The 16,277-nt window shown below is 35.2% G+C and overlaps 1 protein-coding gene across 4 annotated transcripts in view; it reads right to left on the reverse strand.

The window, feature by feature from the left end:
- Nucleotides 1-16,277, reverse strand: part of LOC105494093 (RPGRIP1 like) — a 114,992-nt gene that overhangs the window by 26,225 nt on the left and 72,490 nt on the right. For 3 of the 4 annotated variants that reach the window (XM_071084536.1, XM_011762198.3, XM_011762197.2), the window contains 6 exons: nt 15,221-15,599; nt 10,915-11,105; nt 10,660-10,743; nt 7,940-8,041; nt 7,321-7,480; nt 6,091-6,164 (listed from right to left, as the gene is read on the reverse strand). In XM_071084536.1, coding sequence (XP_070940637.1) covers nt 6,091-6,164; nt 7,321-7,480; nt 7,940-8,041; nt 10,660-10,743; nt 10,915-11,105; nt 15,221-15,599 — 990 coding nt within the window. The remainder of the gene's footprint in view (nt 1-6,090; nt 6,165-7,320; nt 7,481-7,939; nt 8,042-10,659; nt 10,744-10,914; nt 11,106-15,220; nt 15,600-16,277) is intronic. The other variant, XM_071084537.1, reaches the window with a different exon arrangement.

Here is a 16,277-nt window from a genome sequence, read left to right on the forward strand (position 1 = left end):
GATGTTGAACTCTGGGGATCATACTTTGAGAAATATTGCTCTAAACCAAAAAAGATTAATCTTTCACCGATGGAGACTTCTAACATCTTTATAGAAAAGCTTCCACAATATTCATGTTAAACTGTTATTTTGCTATTATTCAACATTTTAGTACAGAATTAGCTAACTAACTACTTCCTTTTTTGAGTCAATCCAAGCTCACCATTAAAAATAATCCAACAATATAAATGACCAAATGTCAAATATAGAAGTTCCTTGTTTCATTCTACCACCTAACTCAGGAGTTGGCAATTTTTTTTTTCTGTAAAAGGATGAATACAAATGTTTTTGGCATTGCAAGCTATATGGTATTCAACTTTGCCCTTGTAGAGTGAAAGCAGCAATAGATAATATGTAAACGAATGAATGGCTGGGTTTCAATAACAGTAGAGGGCTGGATTTGGCACATGGGTCATTGTTTGCTGACTCTTGCCCTAGAGATATTCACTGCTAACGCTGTCTGATGTGCATCTTCCCAGACATTTTCTTTGCTTACATAAAGCTAAAGGTCATGTCTGTATGCACAAATAAAAATATATGTATAGACCTTTTTGTTTTTCTTTTGTGTGTGTGTGTGTGTGTTGGAGAGACAGGTTCTCCTCTGTCACACAGGTTGCAGTGCAGTGGTATGATCACAGCTCACTGCAGCCCTGAACTCCTGGGCTCAAGTGATCCTCTAACCTCAGCCTTCAGAGTAGCTAGAACTACAGGCATGTGTCACCAGGCTTGGCTAATGTAAAGAAGTTGTTTTTGTAGAGATGGGGATCTTGCTACATTACCCAGGCTGGTCCTGAACTCCTGTCCTGAAACAATCCTCTTGCCTTGGACTTCCTAAAGTGTTAGGATTACAGGTGTCAGCCACCACATCTGGCCCCATTTATTTCTTTTTAAATGAAATCATCACTGGGGCATAATTTATCCATTAGTTTGGCTAATGGATAGTGTCAAATAGGAGAAAACATGAATTTTCAAACATTGTTATATATAACAATGTTCATTTTAAGCAGAAATATTTATATTAGCAAAAAATGATAGAAACTTAAGGGTCCATCAAAAGGGGCTTATTTAAATAAATATAGTATAGCCATATAATGAAATATTATGGGTATGTTGAAAGAAATAGAGTATGCTGTCATGGAAAAATGTTGATGGTATGTTAGTAAGAGTTAGTTAAATTGCAAAGCACAAAAAATAGTTTTAAAAGCAATTTCTACCAGGAGAGTATGTCAACATTTCTGGTTTTACATAAAATATATTTTATTTTTATTTATTTATTTTCGAGACAGAGTCTTGCTCTGTTGCCCAGGCGGGAGTGCCATGGTGCGATCTCGGCTCACTGCAACCTCCGCCTCCCAGGCTCAAGGATTCTCCTGCCTCACCTCTCGAGTAGCTGGAACAACAGGTGCCTGCCAATACACCCTGCTAATTTTTGTATTTTTAGTAGAGACAGGGATTCACCATGTGGGTCGGGCTGGTCTGGAACTCCTGACCTCAAGTAATCTGCCCAACTCACCCTCCCAAAGTGCTGGGATTACAGGTGTGAGCCACTGTGCTCAGCCAAGTAAAATATGTTTTAAAACCTACTTTCTATCTAGCTTAAGCCCTCACATGTAAAACACTGAGAGTGGCTTATTTTATCCACTGATATCATATTTGATTCCTAAGTGATTTAATAATTTTTCATATGTGAATTCTAACGCTAGTGAATTGCTTTTTGCATTGTGCCTTTCAAAGTTTTAAACATATTTTGCTGAACATCGTTATTGTAATCACCTGGGAATGCCAGCTCATTGTTCAGGGAACCTAGTTTCCAGGTAGAATTGCAATTTAGTCCAATTGAATATGGCAGTTTTTACAAAACTGCTAGGAGTAGGAACAGAGAAAGAGAATGATGTAAATATGCACTGCGCAGAAGAGTCCATTGCTCTTTCAGTCTGTAATTTCCCATTCTCACCTGTGGGCACATTTTAAGACAGCTGTGAGTTCATGGCGATACATTTTGTTGTGAAAAATGAAAGCTGCAGTATTGAATAAAATTAGAAATAATGCAAAAGACAGATTGTTAATTTTTTTAACGCCATGGCAGATGCAAATGTTCAGTTTTGATGTCTATTTTGAGGACCTGAAACAAGGCTTTTAATCAATGTATTATACATCAAATTTATACTGTTAACTTCTGATTATTCAAATTAATAAAATATTCATAGAGAAATGTCCAAAGTTTTACATTTCTCAGACTTCTGTCCCCCCACCCTCACCATTAATTATCATGCCTAGAAGCTTTTTAGTAAAAGCAGCAGTTGTCAGGCTGACGGAATCTGACAGGCCAGCAAGGCCCAATTACACTTGCGCTATGTGGCACTTTGATGTCCGGGAAACGAAGAGAGATAGGGGCAAATTGTGTGGCACATTATGTTAATGACTTGATTTAATCCAGCCACTAAACTTTGTGTAGCCTGTTAAAAAAGATGCTAACACTAATTACGCCACTTTGGAAAGGAAAGGAGGGGACAAGCATTTCATACTGACAAAGTGAAGCTCATAAATGTTGTAAATGAAATGAAACAAAATGAAGTAATCTATGATTAATTATACATCACAGACATGAAGAAAACAGAAATAACCACGTAATATGTAGAAGTACTGGGAAATCTGTTAGATTCCTTCTAAGGATCAACGTTTCTAGGAAATAACTATGAACTGTCAGATTCTGTAACATGAAGAACAGAAACTGAATGATCTTAAATTGCTTACACAGTGTATCAGATAATTCGAATTCACACTGTAACTGGCATAAATGATACTTATCTAGGACACTACTTCTAGAGCTAATTTTGTGACATTATAAAATAGAGGCAATTTTTTAAAAAGTGGGGATAACTATAGAGTAGGGTTATCTAATTCCTTTTTAACTAGTTTGTGCCTCTAATCTATTTTTTACATTATTGACAGCATGATCTTTCAAAATGTGATCTAAGCATGTAAACTCCTTAAGATCAGGAGCTTAATTTTTTGTATTCGTGGATCTATTCCCAGTCCCTAGAACAAGGCTAGGAACACCACAAACGTTCACTACATATATATCTGTTTAATGAATGAGTGATCTTCTATCCTCATTCCTTAAAAATCTCAGAGGCCTCAATGCTCTGGATTATGCCTACCTTTTCAGCCTATTCTCCTGGGCTCCCTAAGCATACCATAATGGCTTGGTCCACCCGGAAACCATTCTGAATTCCAGAACAAGCCATGCACTATGTTCTCTAAGATTCTCACGCTTTTCATTCCTTTGGCCTATGATTTTCTCACCCTTTTCATGAACTCCTAATCATCTTCAACACTGGCTCCAGCTTTACTGACTCTAGGAAGTCATCCTTGATGAAGGGAAGGCCCCTCAGGTTGTCTTAGGGACCCCTTCTGAATGCTCCCATAGCACCCCATGCATTCCATTCTCCTGGTGCAGACCACTATACATTTTAATTGTGTTTCCCCTACAGACTACGAATTCTTCGAGGGAAGGAACTGCTTCTTGTATGCCTGCCTGACACACAATGGATGCTAATAAATGAATAATTGTTGTGAGGAAATATTAACATAGGATGTACTTAGCACATAACAGGCATTCAGTAATACATTCCTTCCTATGAAAGCTATGTTTCACTGTTCTGAGATTTTTACCAGAAGCAGTTCTTAAAGAGAAGACAAAAGAAAAAACTAATGAACCACAAGTACTTTTAAGCTTACAAAAGGATTTATGAAACAATATTACAACCAAAGTTAACACCATCAATAATTAGGCAAAATGACATTTTCTGCCCCCTGATATGACACAATGAAGAGGACCTAGTATCGCTTCTGTATTCCTACCAAAATGCATAACTGGAATCTGATCTTGAGGAAACACCAGACAAATCCAGTGAAGAATATGTTACAACGTAAATGGCCTGTATTAAGGAGTGTCACTGTTATAAAAGACTACAAGAAAGCCTGAAGAACCATTACAGATTAATGGAGGCTAAAGAGGCCTGAAAACGAAATGCAATGTGTGATCTGGATTGGATCTTGGACCATATGAATAAGATGCTATAAATGATATTACTAGGACAACTGACAAAATTCTAATGAAAACTGTAGATTAGATAACAATATTATATAACTGTTCTGAAGTGTTTAGAATTAGGGAGCAAATTCCACATGAATAGATTAATGCCCTCACTCTGTTAGTTCCCTTGACAGCTGATTGTTAAAAAGAACCTGGCAACTCTTACCTCTCTCTTTCCTGCTTCCTCTCTTGCCATGGGATCTACACATGCTCTGGCTGCCCTTATCCTTATGCCCTGATTGGAAACAGCTTGAGGCCCTCACCAAATGCAGATGCCAGTGCCATGCTTCTTGAACAGCCTGCAGAACTGTGAGCCAAATAAACTACTTTTCTTTGTAAATTACCCAGCCTCAGGTACACCTTTATAATAACACAAAACAAACTAAGAAAACATAGGATGCTGGTCAGTGACTGCTGTTGAAAATAGAATTTTTTAAAGCCCATGGGAGCTGAAGCATGAAGAATTGCTTGCTTTAAATGATGTTCACATTTGAGATAGCATCTGAAACCATTATAGGAAATCAAATTTTGGAATGGTAGTGAAGACCGTATCAGGCTGTAGCAAAGTAACACAAATTATTTTCCCTTAAGTAATGAGAAAAAAAAATCCAGTTTATTACAAAGAAAAAATATATGTATGTCAGAATTATGTGAATATTTTAGAGAAATAGTTATTTCTTTTGCTAAATTTCTTTGTTAAAGTTTATTATACCTTAGTTAAGAGCAATGTACTCACTTCACTGAGATGCTAGCAATGTTGCCAACATACACATGGTTCTATTGCAGGTCTAAGTAGGAGTTTTCATACATTAGATGCTGTTATTATAATTAATAAATATATAATAATAATGATAATAACACTTTGGACAGATAAAATGTTCTATTTGTATTTATTATGCACAGAAACAGTGGATATCTCGATTTCATGGAGGAATCTGTGACAACAACTGAAATGTTCTGTTCTACTGTTTTGTTTTATTTCTTTATTTTTTTAGAGACAGAATCTCACTCTGTCACCCAGACTGCAGTGCAGTGGTGCAGTCACAGCTCACTGCAGCCTTGAACTCCTGGGCTCATGTGATCCTCCCGCCTTGGCTTCCCAGTGTTGGTATTACAGGTGTGAAGCACTGTGTCTGGTCTGTGGTTTTGTTTTAAAGAGAGACTAAGCTAAGAATGTGTGAAGGAAGAGTTAAAAGAAATATTCCAATTCTTATCAATAAAGTAAAAATTCTACAAAAGAAGTATAATTAATCACAAGAAAAATTAATGTAGATACACAGAAAAAGCTAGAGCTTTTTACTCACATTTACTTTATAAAAACTTTTTCCCTCTTACAATAAAAAAAATGCTCTGGTAAATAGTATACCTCCCATAAATATTTTAAAAAATATAATTCTCTTCTCAAAATTTCAATTTACATACTACTTTTCAGCCATGTGCTACAAGAAAAGCAAAGTATACCAGTGCAAGATTAATTGCTTTCTAAGAAGCCTTCATTTGTTTTGGAAGAAATGAAATAACTGTAACATATTATCAGTGGATATGTCTAGGTAAGAGTAGTCTATGAATTCACATAGGCAAACTACTATAGTTTCAAAGGGCATCTCACATTTTGAGTTCTTTAAAGTTCAAATCTGTTTCAACACATCTTGGTATGCTAGTCTTGAAAAGGAGTCAAGAAGTCAGCTAGTTTTAAGCAAATAACTATTGTAGGTACAGATTTAAGGCACTCTTTGTGAAAATAATACTTGTATGTTAGAATCCATTACATAATGAAACCATAAATAAAAATTTCTTGTACTAGATGACTACTTGGTTAAGATTATGATAAACATTAAAGTTTTTCCAGAAACAGTTTTCCTTAAGATTTTTATATATGAAGACTGCACATGTACTGTGAATGAAAGGCAGCCTTATTTCAGAACATTTCTAGTTGGCATCAAGTTACTGACCTGTTTGATATTCTTGGAGATAGGACCTGGAATAATACAGTCATCACTGTCAGAAGCTGACGTGTCCTCTTCAACTGTTAAAAAATAAAAGGGTAACATTTACACAAGTTAAACCAATTCTACTCATACCTTGTAAAATAAAGAGAAACAAGCACACACCATAAGATAACCTTAAGAAACACGGTAATTGTATCTAGATCTTTTTTAGTAGCAAATTTGTTTACAGACACATTACATTTTAGGAAAAAAAAAGACTAAAAATTTCAAGGTTAATTTTGGTAGAAGCAAAGGAAATGCCAATACAAATACAGTTTATTGTGAAATTTAAGAAAAAAGTTTTCAGAAGAGAAGCATAGGGTAATAGATGTTTTTTAACAGCCTGACCAGTAACGTTATGTAAGTCAATGCTATTCTTATTAGAGTTTTAACATTTTTATTGCTTTATTGAAATAAAACTGACAGACAATAAGCTACAGACAATTAAACTGCAAAATTTGACACACACACACACACACACACACACACACACACATTAATTATTTTTAGAGACAGGGTCTTGCTATGTTACCCAGGCTGGGGTACAGAGGCTATTCACAGGCACCATCACAGCACACTGTAGCCTCAAAGTCCTGGGCTCAAGTAATCTTCCCTTCTCAGCCTCCCAAGTAGCTGAGACTACAGGCGTGCAACACCATGCTTGGCTAAAATTAGATGTTTTGCCGTAAGTGTAACTCTGTGAAACCAACACCACAGTTAAGATAGTGAACATGTCCATCACCTCAAAAAGTCTCCTCAGGCCCCCTCTTCCTTTCTGCCCCTCCCCATTCCTATTCTTACAGATTAGTTTGCTTTTACCAGATTTTTAAAAATACAGTAAGTGGTCATTTTTGGCTGGGTTTCAATTTTTAAAAAGTCAAGACCTCTACACTAACGCAGACAATAATACTGAACTCAAAGAGAAAATAAAACTGTTTAAAACATAAATTGGGAACATGGTCAGCAACAACACTTGTATTCTATTGTGGAGCTCCAAGTTGAAATAAGAAGAGATACAACAATTCCACCTAACTACAACTAAGCAGATGGAACTATATTCTATCATTTCTGTCAAGAAACAGGTATTGTGAAGTAGATGCTACCATTAAATGAAGAGTTCCATGATGCACACTCTAACAGAAAAAACAAAGCACAGAGTTAACTAAACAATGTTAGTTTAAATAAGAAAGTCACCTTCTGGTTCCAAGTCCTCTGTTATTTCTGTTTCATCTTCAGAAGATGTCAAGCTTTGTTCTGCAAGCTGACCTTCAGATAGTAAAGACACATCATCTTTTCCTTGCTGCATTTTCTCAGTATTTTCTTTTACCTCATCTACACTGCTTTCTTGTGAAACCTGAAGAAATAAAAGCACACTGGCATATTTATTATTGCTTAGATCACATTTTATAGCATTATTGCTGGAACAATTGAATAATAAAGCATGTAAATTTGAGACTTAAATATACAGATATGTGATATGTATGAGACTCAGAAAACAACCACTTCAATTTGTACAGACAAATGACAATATATAGATAAATGGAAATCTGAATATGTACTAAGAATAAAAAATGTATTAATCTCAAAATGAATTTTACATTAAGACTTTAATTCACACATCCATATATTACCTGCCAGTAGCAGTATAATTATAGCTGTTACCCTTGTCATATTTTTGACTTTCTATTCCAAGGAAGTCACATATAAAAATAGGAGAAATGCTATGACTTCCTGAGTCATGTCAAAACTTATAAGACAAAGTCTTTAAGAACCAAATTAAACCTTCCAAAATAATTTTAACACAAACACATACCTCAGGAACAGGTGGAACAATTGGCATATTAATTTCTATTTCTGGTATATGCTCTACCTCTGGTGAAATTTCCTTCATATCTTCAGGAGGAGGAGAAGTCTCCTTATATTAACGTGAAAACATGCATATATGTTATTTTTTATTTATTACTAAATCCCAAATCATTCTATTACATACATATTGAACTAATAAAAATTGGCAGCAAATATAATACTCATATGACACTGAATTTACTTAATTTCAATAAAATGGTATTTATATTCTTTAAAATATAAATATATATAATATATATGTAATTTAAGAACTGCAAGTTCAGTTTATTGAAGCACTGTTTACAATAGCAAAAAAAACTAAGAGCAATGCAAACGTCCAATAGGGCATCAGTTAAATAAAATATGCTATATCCAAATACCTGAGTTCTGTGTTACTATGAAAAAATTTGATGTAGATCTGTGTTTATTAACATTACAGAGAATATATAACATGGTATTGAGTAAAAAAGCTGCTTACAGAACAATATATATAGTTGTATTATGTTTGATTAAAATACAAACGAGCAAGCAAACGTATGTATGTGTATATTTCCACGGGAAAAAGCATGAAAGGAAATTCATCCAAACAGTATCTCTGAGTTTTAGATTTGGGAACATTAGAACATTAACTTTTTATTTTCACTGTTTTTTTTCTTCTTCTTTGTATTTTCTAATATTTCTGTGATGATTATAAATTACTCATGTGATTTTAAAAATGTCATATGTTAGCATAGGTATGTATTCCTTGTGATCAATGTCACCTTTTTATTTCATCAAATATGAATTTATAGTTAGCTATTATTCCTGGGTTAATAAACTAATGTTTAGTTTTAAAATATAGCTTATGACTTTTACTATTTTTAAAAGTAAACATGGCCAATGTAGGAAATGTAAAAGATAAATATAAAATAAATCAATATAAATCTAGTACTCAACGGTGGTATCTATTAAACTTGTTAGATTTCTATTTCTGTAAAACTAATTTTTGATGGAAATAAAAATTTTGGTTACACAGTAATAACTGCATTATAAATACAATATATCCTGTTACATTTTAAAAAATTTAATATCAGAACATAAATATTTTCTCCTGATATGAAACTTGGAAAACATAATTTTAAATGACAATAGAATATTATATTGATGGGTGTGCCATGGCTTAATGAACCATTTTACTGCTGTTGGACATTTAACTAGTTCACAGTTTTTAGGTATTATGACTAACATTGCAACAAACACCTCTATGTTTGTGTCTTTTTAATGTTAGTGGTCATTTACTCAGGAATCAGGCTGTGTTCAAATCCCAGTTCTAATACTTTGGCCATGAGCAAGTTACTTAACCTCTCTAAACATCACTTTCCCCATCTTTAAATGGGAATAATTCTAGTATGAACTACATAGGGTTGTTGTGAGGATTAAATGAGTTAATAAGCACTCCATAAATACCAGTGATAAAACATCTACTGAATTATAATTATTGAATTCATTATTTATCATACACATATTAAATGCTCTGAATGTGCCAGGTATTATTTTAAGCTCTGGAGAGACAGAATATTTTCAGGTGGGTGATAGTTACACAGGTGTATACATATTTAAAAATCCATTGAGCTCTATGCTTATGATTTATGTCCTTTACTATGTAAGTTATATGCGAATTACAAAGAAGATATATTTTCTAAAAAGTCCACCAAAGAGAATGGTAACAATCTGAATACAGTAGACATTTTTAAAGTACAGCTGACACCTTTTGTGGATGACCTGGGTGTGGGGGTGAGACAAAAAGAGGAGTCAAGAGGACGCCTCCAAAATTTCATGCCTGTGCAATCAAGTGAGTGATTATGTCATTTACAGAGAATGGGAAACAGTGAAAGAGGCAAACATTTTGGAAGAGGGTTGGTATAATCAGGAGTTTGGTTTCTGACATGTTAAGTTTAAATTCCTATTAAACATTCATTGCACATTAAATAGGTAGTAAGAAAATGAATATGAAATTCAGCAGTGAGGTCTAGACTAAAGATTATAGATATGAAAGTGTCAGTATATAGATGCTTTTTAAAGCCATGGGGCTGTATGAGATCTCTTAATGTAGATATGGATTGAGAAGAGGTCTAAGGATTGACTACAGAGGCACGTCGACATTTAAACGTATGGTTAAGGAGCGTGAGAAGTATAATAGTAAACTTGGAGGAAAGCTAGGAAGGTATGGTGTCCCAGAGGCCAAGAGAAGAGAGGCCCGTATTCCACCGTGTCAAATGCTCCTGGGAGACTAAGATAGGCACTGAGAATTGACTATGGCATATGGCAGAGAGAAAGTCACTGAGACCTTAGTTAAGAGTAGTTTTATGAGGATGAAAGCTTGACTGAAGTGAGTCCAAGAAACAATGTGAAGTGAAGGAGACAGAGTTTAGAAAACTTTTGAAGACTTTTTTTTTTTTAAAATAAATAGGAGCAGAGGATTGGGGCAGAAGCTAAAGAGAGGTAAGGGCCCAAAAAAGGGTTTAGATAAGAAATTTGAACAGTTAACACTTACATATAGTGCCAAAACACAAAGCGATCATTTTAATGGGAAAAGATATACTTTATTCACCTGCTTCCATTTAAATTAGGTAGGGAATAGTATGCCTATATAATTTATTTCAAATATTTGTTATGAAAAAATCACTATTTTCAGTGTTGACTACTTACATCACTCTGACGTGGCATGATATCCACGAAAGATACCTTCTTATCTACAGGTGTTAAACGTTGTCTTGGTTTAGGTCTTGGTGCCTAAGACAAACCAACCAATATGTCAGACTGAGTATGATGACCATTAGATTTCAGATAAGACTTTAGCTATTACTATTAATTTTTTTTTGGTGGGGGTCACAGGCTTAGTTCTTAAGTTTTATATTCAAAATTTTATACTTGTTAAAAAAATTAAAAGTCACTGTTACTCACTACAACTAGTGTACTAACAGAGGACGCTGGAGGAAGTCTTTGAACAACTTCTGGCTCTTCTCTGCGAATGAAATTTCCTAAGTCTTCCATTGTTATTGATCCACTTGGTGGAAGGTAAACAAATTTCCATTTCAATATAACATGGATGGTGCCAGCAGGATGCTTTTGATGGTCTGTTAACTCAAATATTCCTGTCAAATTACAACAATTTTAATTAATGCTAGGGTGAAGTTCTATTACTGTAAGAATTAAAGAACAAAGAACTCTCTACTTTAAGAGACTCATGCTATACCGACTGAGCTAGCCAAGCGGTTGTACCCCCTAATTTTGGCTTTTACTCAGAATTCAGAAGGCTTAGAGAGTAGAATAAACACAAAACGATCTATGACAGGTTCATCCCTCAAGTAGACTTCCTTCAGAAGTTAAGGCCTCAAAGATAATACTGAGAAAATTAATTTATAAATAATTTAATTCACTGAAATTAAATTCAGAGATTATTCAGAATTCTTAGCCTTCCTTCGAGAAGGCTCAAGTATCCTCCATTTTGACTTGAAAGTTTTTGCAAGGCTTGTCTCTAAAGAAAAATATATTAATACTTTAAAATTTCAAATAATTTACACATCTAAAGAAATTTTTACGTTACCATATAATTCTATTATAATTTTAAATGTATTTTGTTGGGATTTGTTAAATCACTCCAAATTAACAGTAGCACAGAAAAAGTCCATAAAATAAATGGACCATCTACAGCAAATAGCAGTAACCAAAGAAATGTGAATCTGCTATATTGAGTCTCAAATTTTAATAGTTGCACTTGATTTCTGGGTATGAAAAAAATCTCTGACTTAAAAAAAATCTATCTATCTTTTAAATTTTTTTTAAATAGACAGGGTCTCACTACATGCCCAGGCTGGAGTGCAGTGATTATTCACAGATGCGATCATAGCACACTGGCCACCTTGAACTCCTGGCCTCAAGCCATCTGCCTACTCAGCCTCTGGAGTAGCTGGGACTACAGGCACCGGCATAAACCTAAATTTCAAGTGTTAGCTTTTGCGTAAGAGTATCCTTTACTTTGCTCTCAAACGTTGATACTCTTTTTAATGGCTGGCTGGAAAAAAAAAACTCCCGAACTCTAGACTTTGGGTAGGATAAAAGGATGTAAGTAGAACATGAGGTGATAAACTTTTATAGGCATAGCAAGACTTCCAGAATAGCTAAGTAAAAAGCTCAGCAAATCCTCTCTTAAAAAATGATTAAAAAAACTGGACAAAATGGTCAGAAACAACCATTTAAGGATTCTGGAAATTGATCAAAGATATTCGATAAATCAAGAAGCATTTACTCTAGAAAATCTACTGCACCTTAGTAAGAACAGTAGGAATCTGTGGGACTGCTCTCATCCTCCCCTTTCTTCCCTAGTCCCATTTTGCAGAAGTTCTCCCAGGCTACGATAGGCTAAGAGGACTGGCAGCCTCTGTTGTAGGGCGCTGACTATATGTGGACAAAATATAGATAATTTCATGCCCAGAGCTATTGTTAAAAACAACAGCAACCTCAATGGCAAACAATCAGAGAAGGTCAACATCACAGACAGCTTGAGGTCTCAATACTGGTTGGGGCAAGCCAAAACACCAGAAGGCCAGCCAACAATTTAAAAGGGTGATCCAAGGAATAAGATATCAAAAGTGGGCGTTGGTTGGGTGCAGTGGCTCATGCCTGTAATCCCAGCACTTTGGGAGCTGAGGCAGGTGGATCACTTGAGGTCAGGAGTTCGAGACCAGCCTGGCCAACATGGTGGTGAAACCCTGTCTCTACTAAAAATATAAAAATTAGCCAGGTGTGGTGGCGGGTGCCTGTAATCCCAGTTACTTGGGAAGCTGAGGCAGGAGAATTGCTTGAACGCGGGAAGAGACGTGGGAAGAGGAGGTTGCCATGAGCCCAGATGGCACCACTGCACTCCAGCCTGGGCGACAGAGCAAGACTCCATCTAAAAAAAAAAAAGTGGGACTTGACAAGATCCTATTTATAGCTCATGATGTGGAAGGCTACGGGCACGCATAAAGCTGTGTAAATGCTCAGGGGAAACCCTGGTAAGCTATCTCTCCCTGGTTGAATGAGAAGTGTAGTCAATTCGGAAAGTAAAAGCTGAGGCAGGCTTGTAGACCAAACTTTGATTTGAATGCATCCTCCATGCCACACACTGACCCATAGGCAAAGGGTGGAAACCTACTGGCTAAAGTGTTTAAGCACACCTTTGAACAATCACTGGCTGACCACTAAGCTATGTTGACTTATGGTTAAAATTGAAACAAAAAGAAAAAAAGAAACAAAACTTAGCAGAAACATCAGTGGCTTACACAGCAGAGGAAACAGATTCTGCAGAATTAGTCAAGGCAAGTCACCAAACAAACAAAAATAGCAACAATAACCACCTAGGAAATGACGTTACAATATATTCTCCAAAAATGTCCAGTTTTCAACAAAATACTTATGAGACATGCAAAGAAACAGGAAAATGTACTGTACACACAGCACAAAAACCATCAATAGACATTTTTTGAGGATGACCGTATGTTAGACTTGGCAAAGATCTCAAAGCAGCTATTATCCATATGTTCAAAGAACTAAAAGAAAGCGTATTTAGAGAATTAAAAAGAAAGTATAATGATAATGTTTTATCAAATAGGGAATATAGTAAGAGATTATAATGCTTGAGTGCAGTAGCATGTGCCTGTAGTTTTAGCTGCTCAGGAGGCTGAGGCAGGAGGATTGCTTGAGCCTAGGAGTTGAAGGCCAGCCCAGGCAACAGAGCGAGATCCCTAATTCTGGAGCTGAAAAGTGTAATTACTGCAATGAAAAAATTCAAGAGGGTTCAGTAGGAAATCTGAACTGGTAGAAGAAAGAATTAATGGACGTGAATGTTGATCAGAACAGATTATACAATCTGAAGAATGGGAGGAAAAATGAACAAAAATGAATAGAGCCTCAGAGACCTGTGGGGAAACCATCAAACATACCAACATATGGTACATGTACTGGAAGTTCAAGAAGGAGAAGAAAAAAAGAGGAGGAAAAATTACTGAAAAAATAATGGCGGTAAACTCCCCAAATGTGGTGCATAACATTACACTACACATACAGGAAGCTCAACAAATTCTAAGTAGGATAAATGCAAAAGGATCCACATATAGACACATCAGAAGAACTGTTGAAAGCCAAAACAAATAGAAAAACCTGGAAAACAACATCAAGTATGAGAGAACCACAATAAAATTAACAACTGATTTCTTATCTGAAACAATGGATGCCAGAAGTGGTCTGAGGTACTCAAAGTGCAGAAAGTTAAAAACCAAGCTAAACGAAACTGTTGACCAAAAATATTATATACAGCAAGGCTATCCTACAAAAAACAAAAGCAAAATAAAAACACTCCCAGATAACAGAATCCTCCCAGATTGAGAAAATTCACTGCCAGTAGACCTAACTTACAAGACATATCACAGAAGTTCTTCAGGCTGAAGGAAACAGACACCTATGGTAACTCAAGTCCACACAAAGGAATAGAGACCAATAAAGGTAATTACATAGGTAATTACAAAACAGTATAAATATACATTTTATCTGGTCTTAACTGTTTTAAAAGATAACTGCATACGACGATAATTGTAAAATTATATTGTTGGGTTCATAACATAGGAAGACAAAACATATATGGTGATAGCACAAAGAAGGGGAAGGAAATAGAGCTATATTGGAATAAGAAACTGATATCAGACAGTAACTCAAATCTACAGGAAGAAATAAAGAATACCAAAAATGCAAATATGTAGGTAAATATCAAAGTCTTCTATAATTATATATTTTCTCCCATCTCTTACTTCTCTTAACTTTTTTAAAGAATATAAGATTTTATAAAGCAATGATTACAACATTGTATTGTTGGGTATATAATACATAGAGAGGCATACTATATACATATATATGATAATAATTGCAAAAAGGAGATGAGAGAGAATGAAATATTAGATTTTCTATATTTTAATTGAATTAAATATTTAATTTAAATACCTTAAGTATTTAATTCCATTAAGTTAGTATTAATTTTAAGTAGACTGGGATAAGATGCACATTGTAATCCCTAGAGCAACTAGTAAGAAAATAATTTTTAAAATATACTAATATAGGCCTAAAGTTTAAAGACTTAGAAGAGGTTAGGATGATTAGCTATAAATCATATCCATAACAGTAAGATATAATTTTGTTTTGTTTTTACAATTTTATAGATTCAAGAACATAGGCTTACCTGAGATACACCTGTCATGTGCCAACGAAATCAGAGGCACATTGACTTTTCCTATGTAAATATTCTCCTGGGTATCACTATCATCAAAAACATAAAAACTCAGAGACTCTGACTTAAGGTACCGATCCAAATCCATATTCATTGGCACTGGGAAACACATATGATCATCAAACTGTGGATCATTGCTACTGGGAATGATGGCTGTATCATGGTCTGCAAAATCAAAAAACTTGTACACAACATATGGGTGTGGCTGCAGGTGGCTTGCTCGGGACTGCAGGTGGTTGCAACATCTTATTGTAATGTGAAGTTCATTTAAGTTGCCATCTGTGGAATCTGTAGAACTGAGTTGAGCAGTTTTGGGTGCTTGCTGACTTAACTGGAAAAACATACATATTTATATTACGGAAACAATACAGTTAAAAGATAAACAGCAGCTGCCAAGCCCCAAATAAGATAATTTTGTCAACGACAAAAGCTGCGTATTTTTACCTCATAATTTCTCTGTAAAATAAACTTTGATTCTAATGGAAAATCAGTATTCCCTAGAACATGTGTGAATAGATGATCCTGTGTTATTAGCAATAAACCTTAGAGACTGAGCATACATGTAGAGATTGGTGCTAAAATCAAATAAAACCCAGAAAAATGATAATCTGATGTTCTTCAATTCTATTTGATAACTTAAGACTATAGTTAGCAGTGGGTCCAAAGATGAACATCCTAACTAAAAGACATTCACCTGCCCACCCAGAGTAATGATTCTGTTATATTTGGGTTGGCCCTCATCCTGAACTGTTGGGATTTGAGGAAGCAGATACCTGAGGCCAAATGAGCCAGTATAACAAAGTCGAACTGTTATGAGAAAATGAGAACAGAGTCAGAGATAAACCTTGAAGGGAAAAAGAGCTAGGACCGGGAGGATACTTCAGGAGAGAGAGGAACAAAAGGAGTTATTAGGTAGAGCTGGAAACTACTCTATGGTTCCTCTGGAACCATTACTGAGATGGATGGCACACAGGTATTTTAGAAAAGAATTGCGCTGACCGTTAAATAT

Source organism: Macaca nemestrina, chromosome 18, assembly GCF_043159975.1.
Source record: "Macaca nemestrina isolate mMacNem1 chromosome 18, mMacNem.hap1, whole genome shotgun sequence".
Classification (NCBI taxonomy): Eukaryota; Metazoa; Chordata; class Mammalia; order Primates; family Cercopithecidae; genus Macaca; species Macaca nemestrina.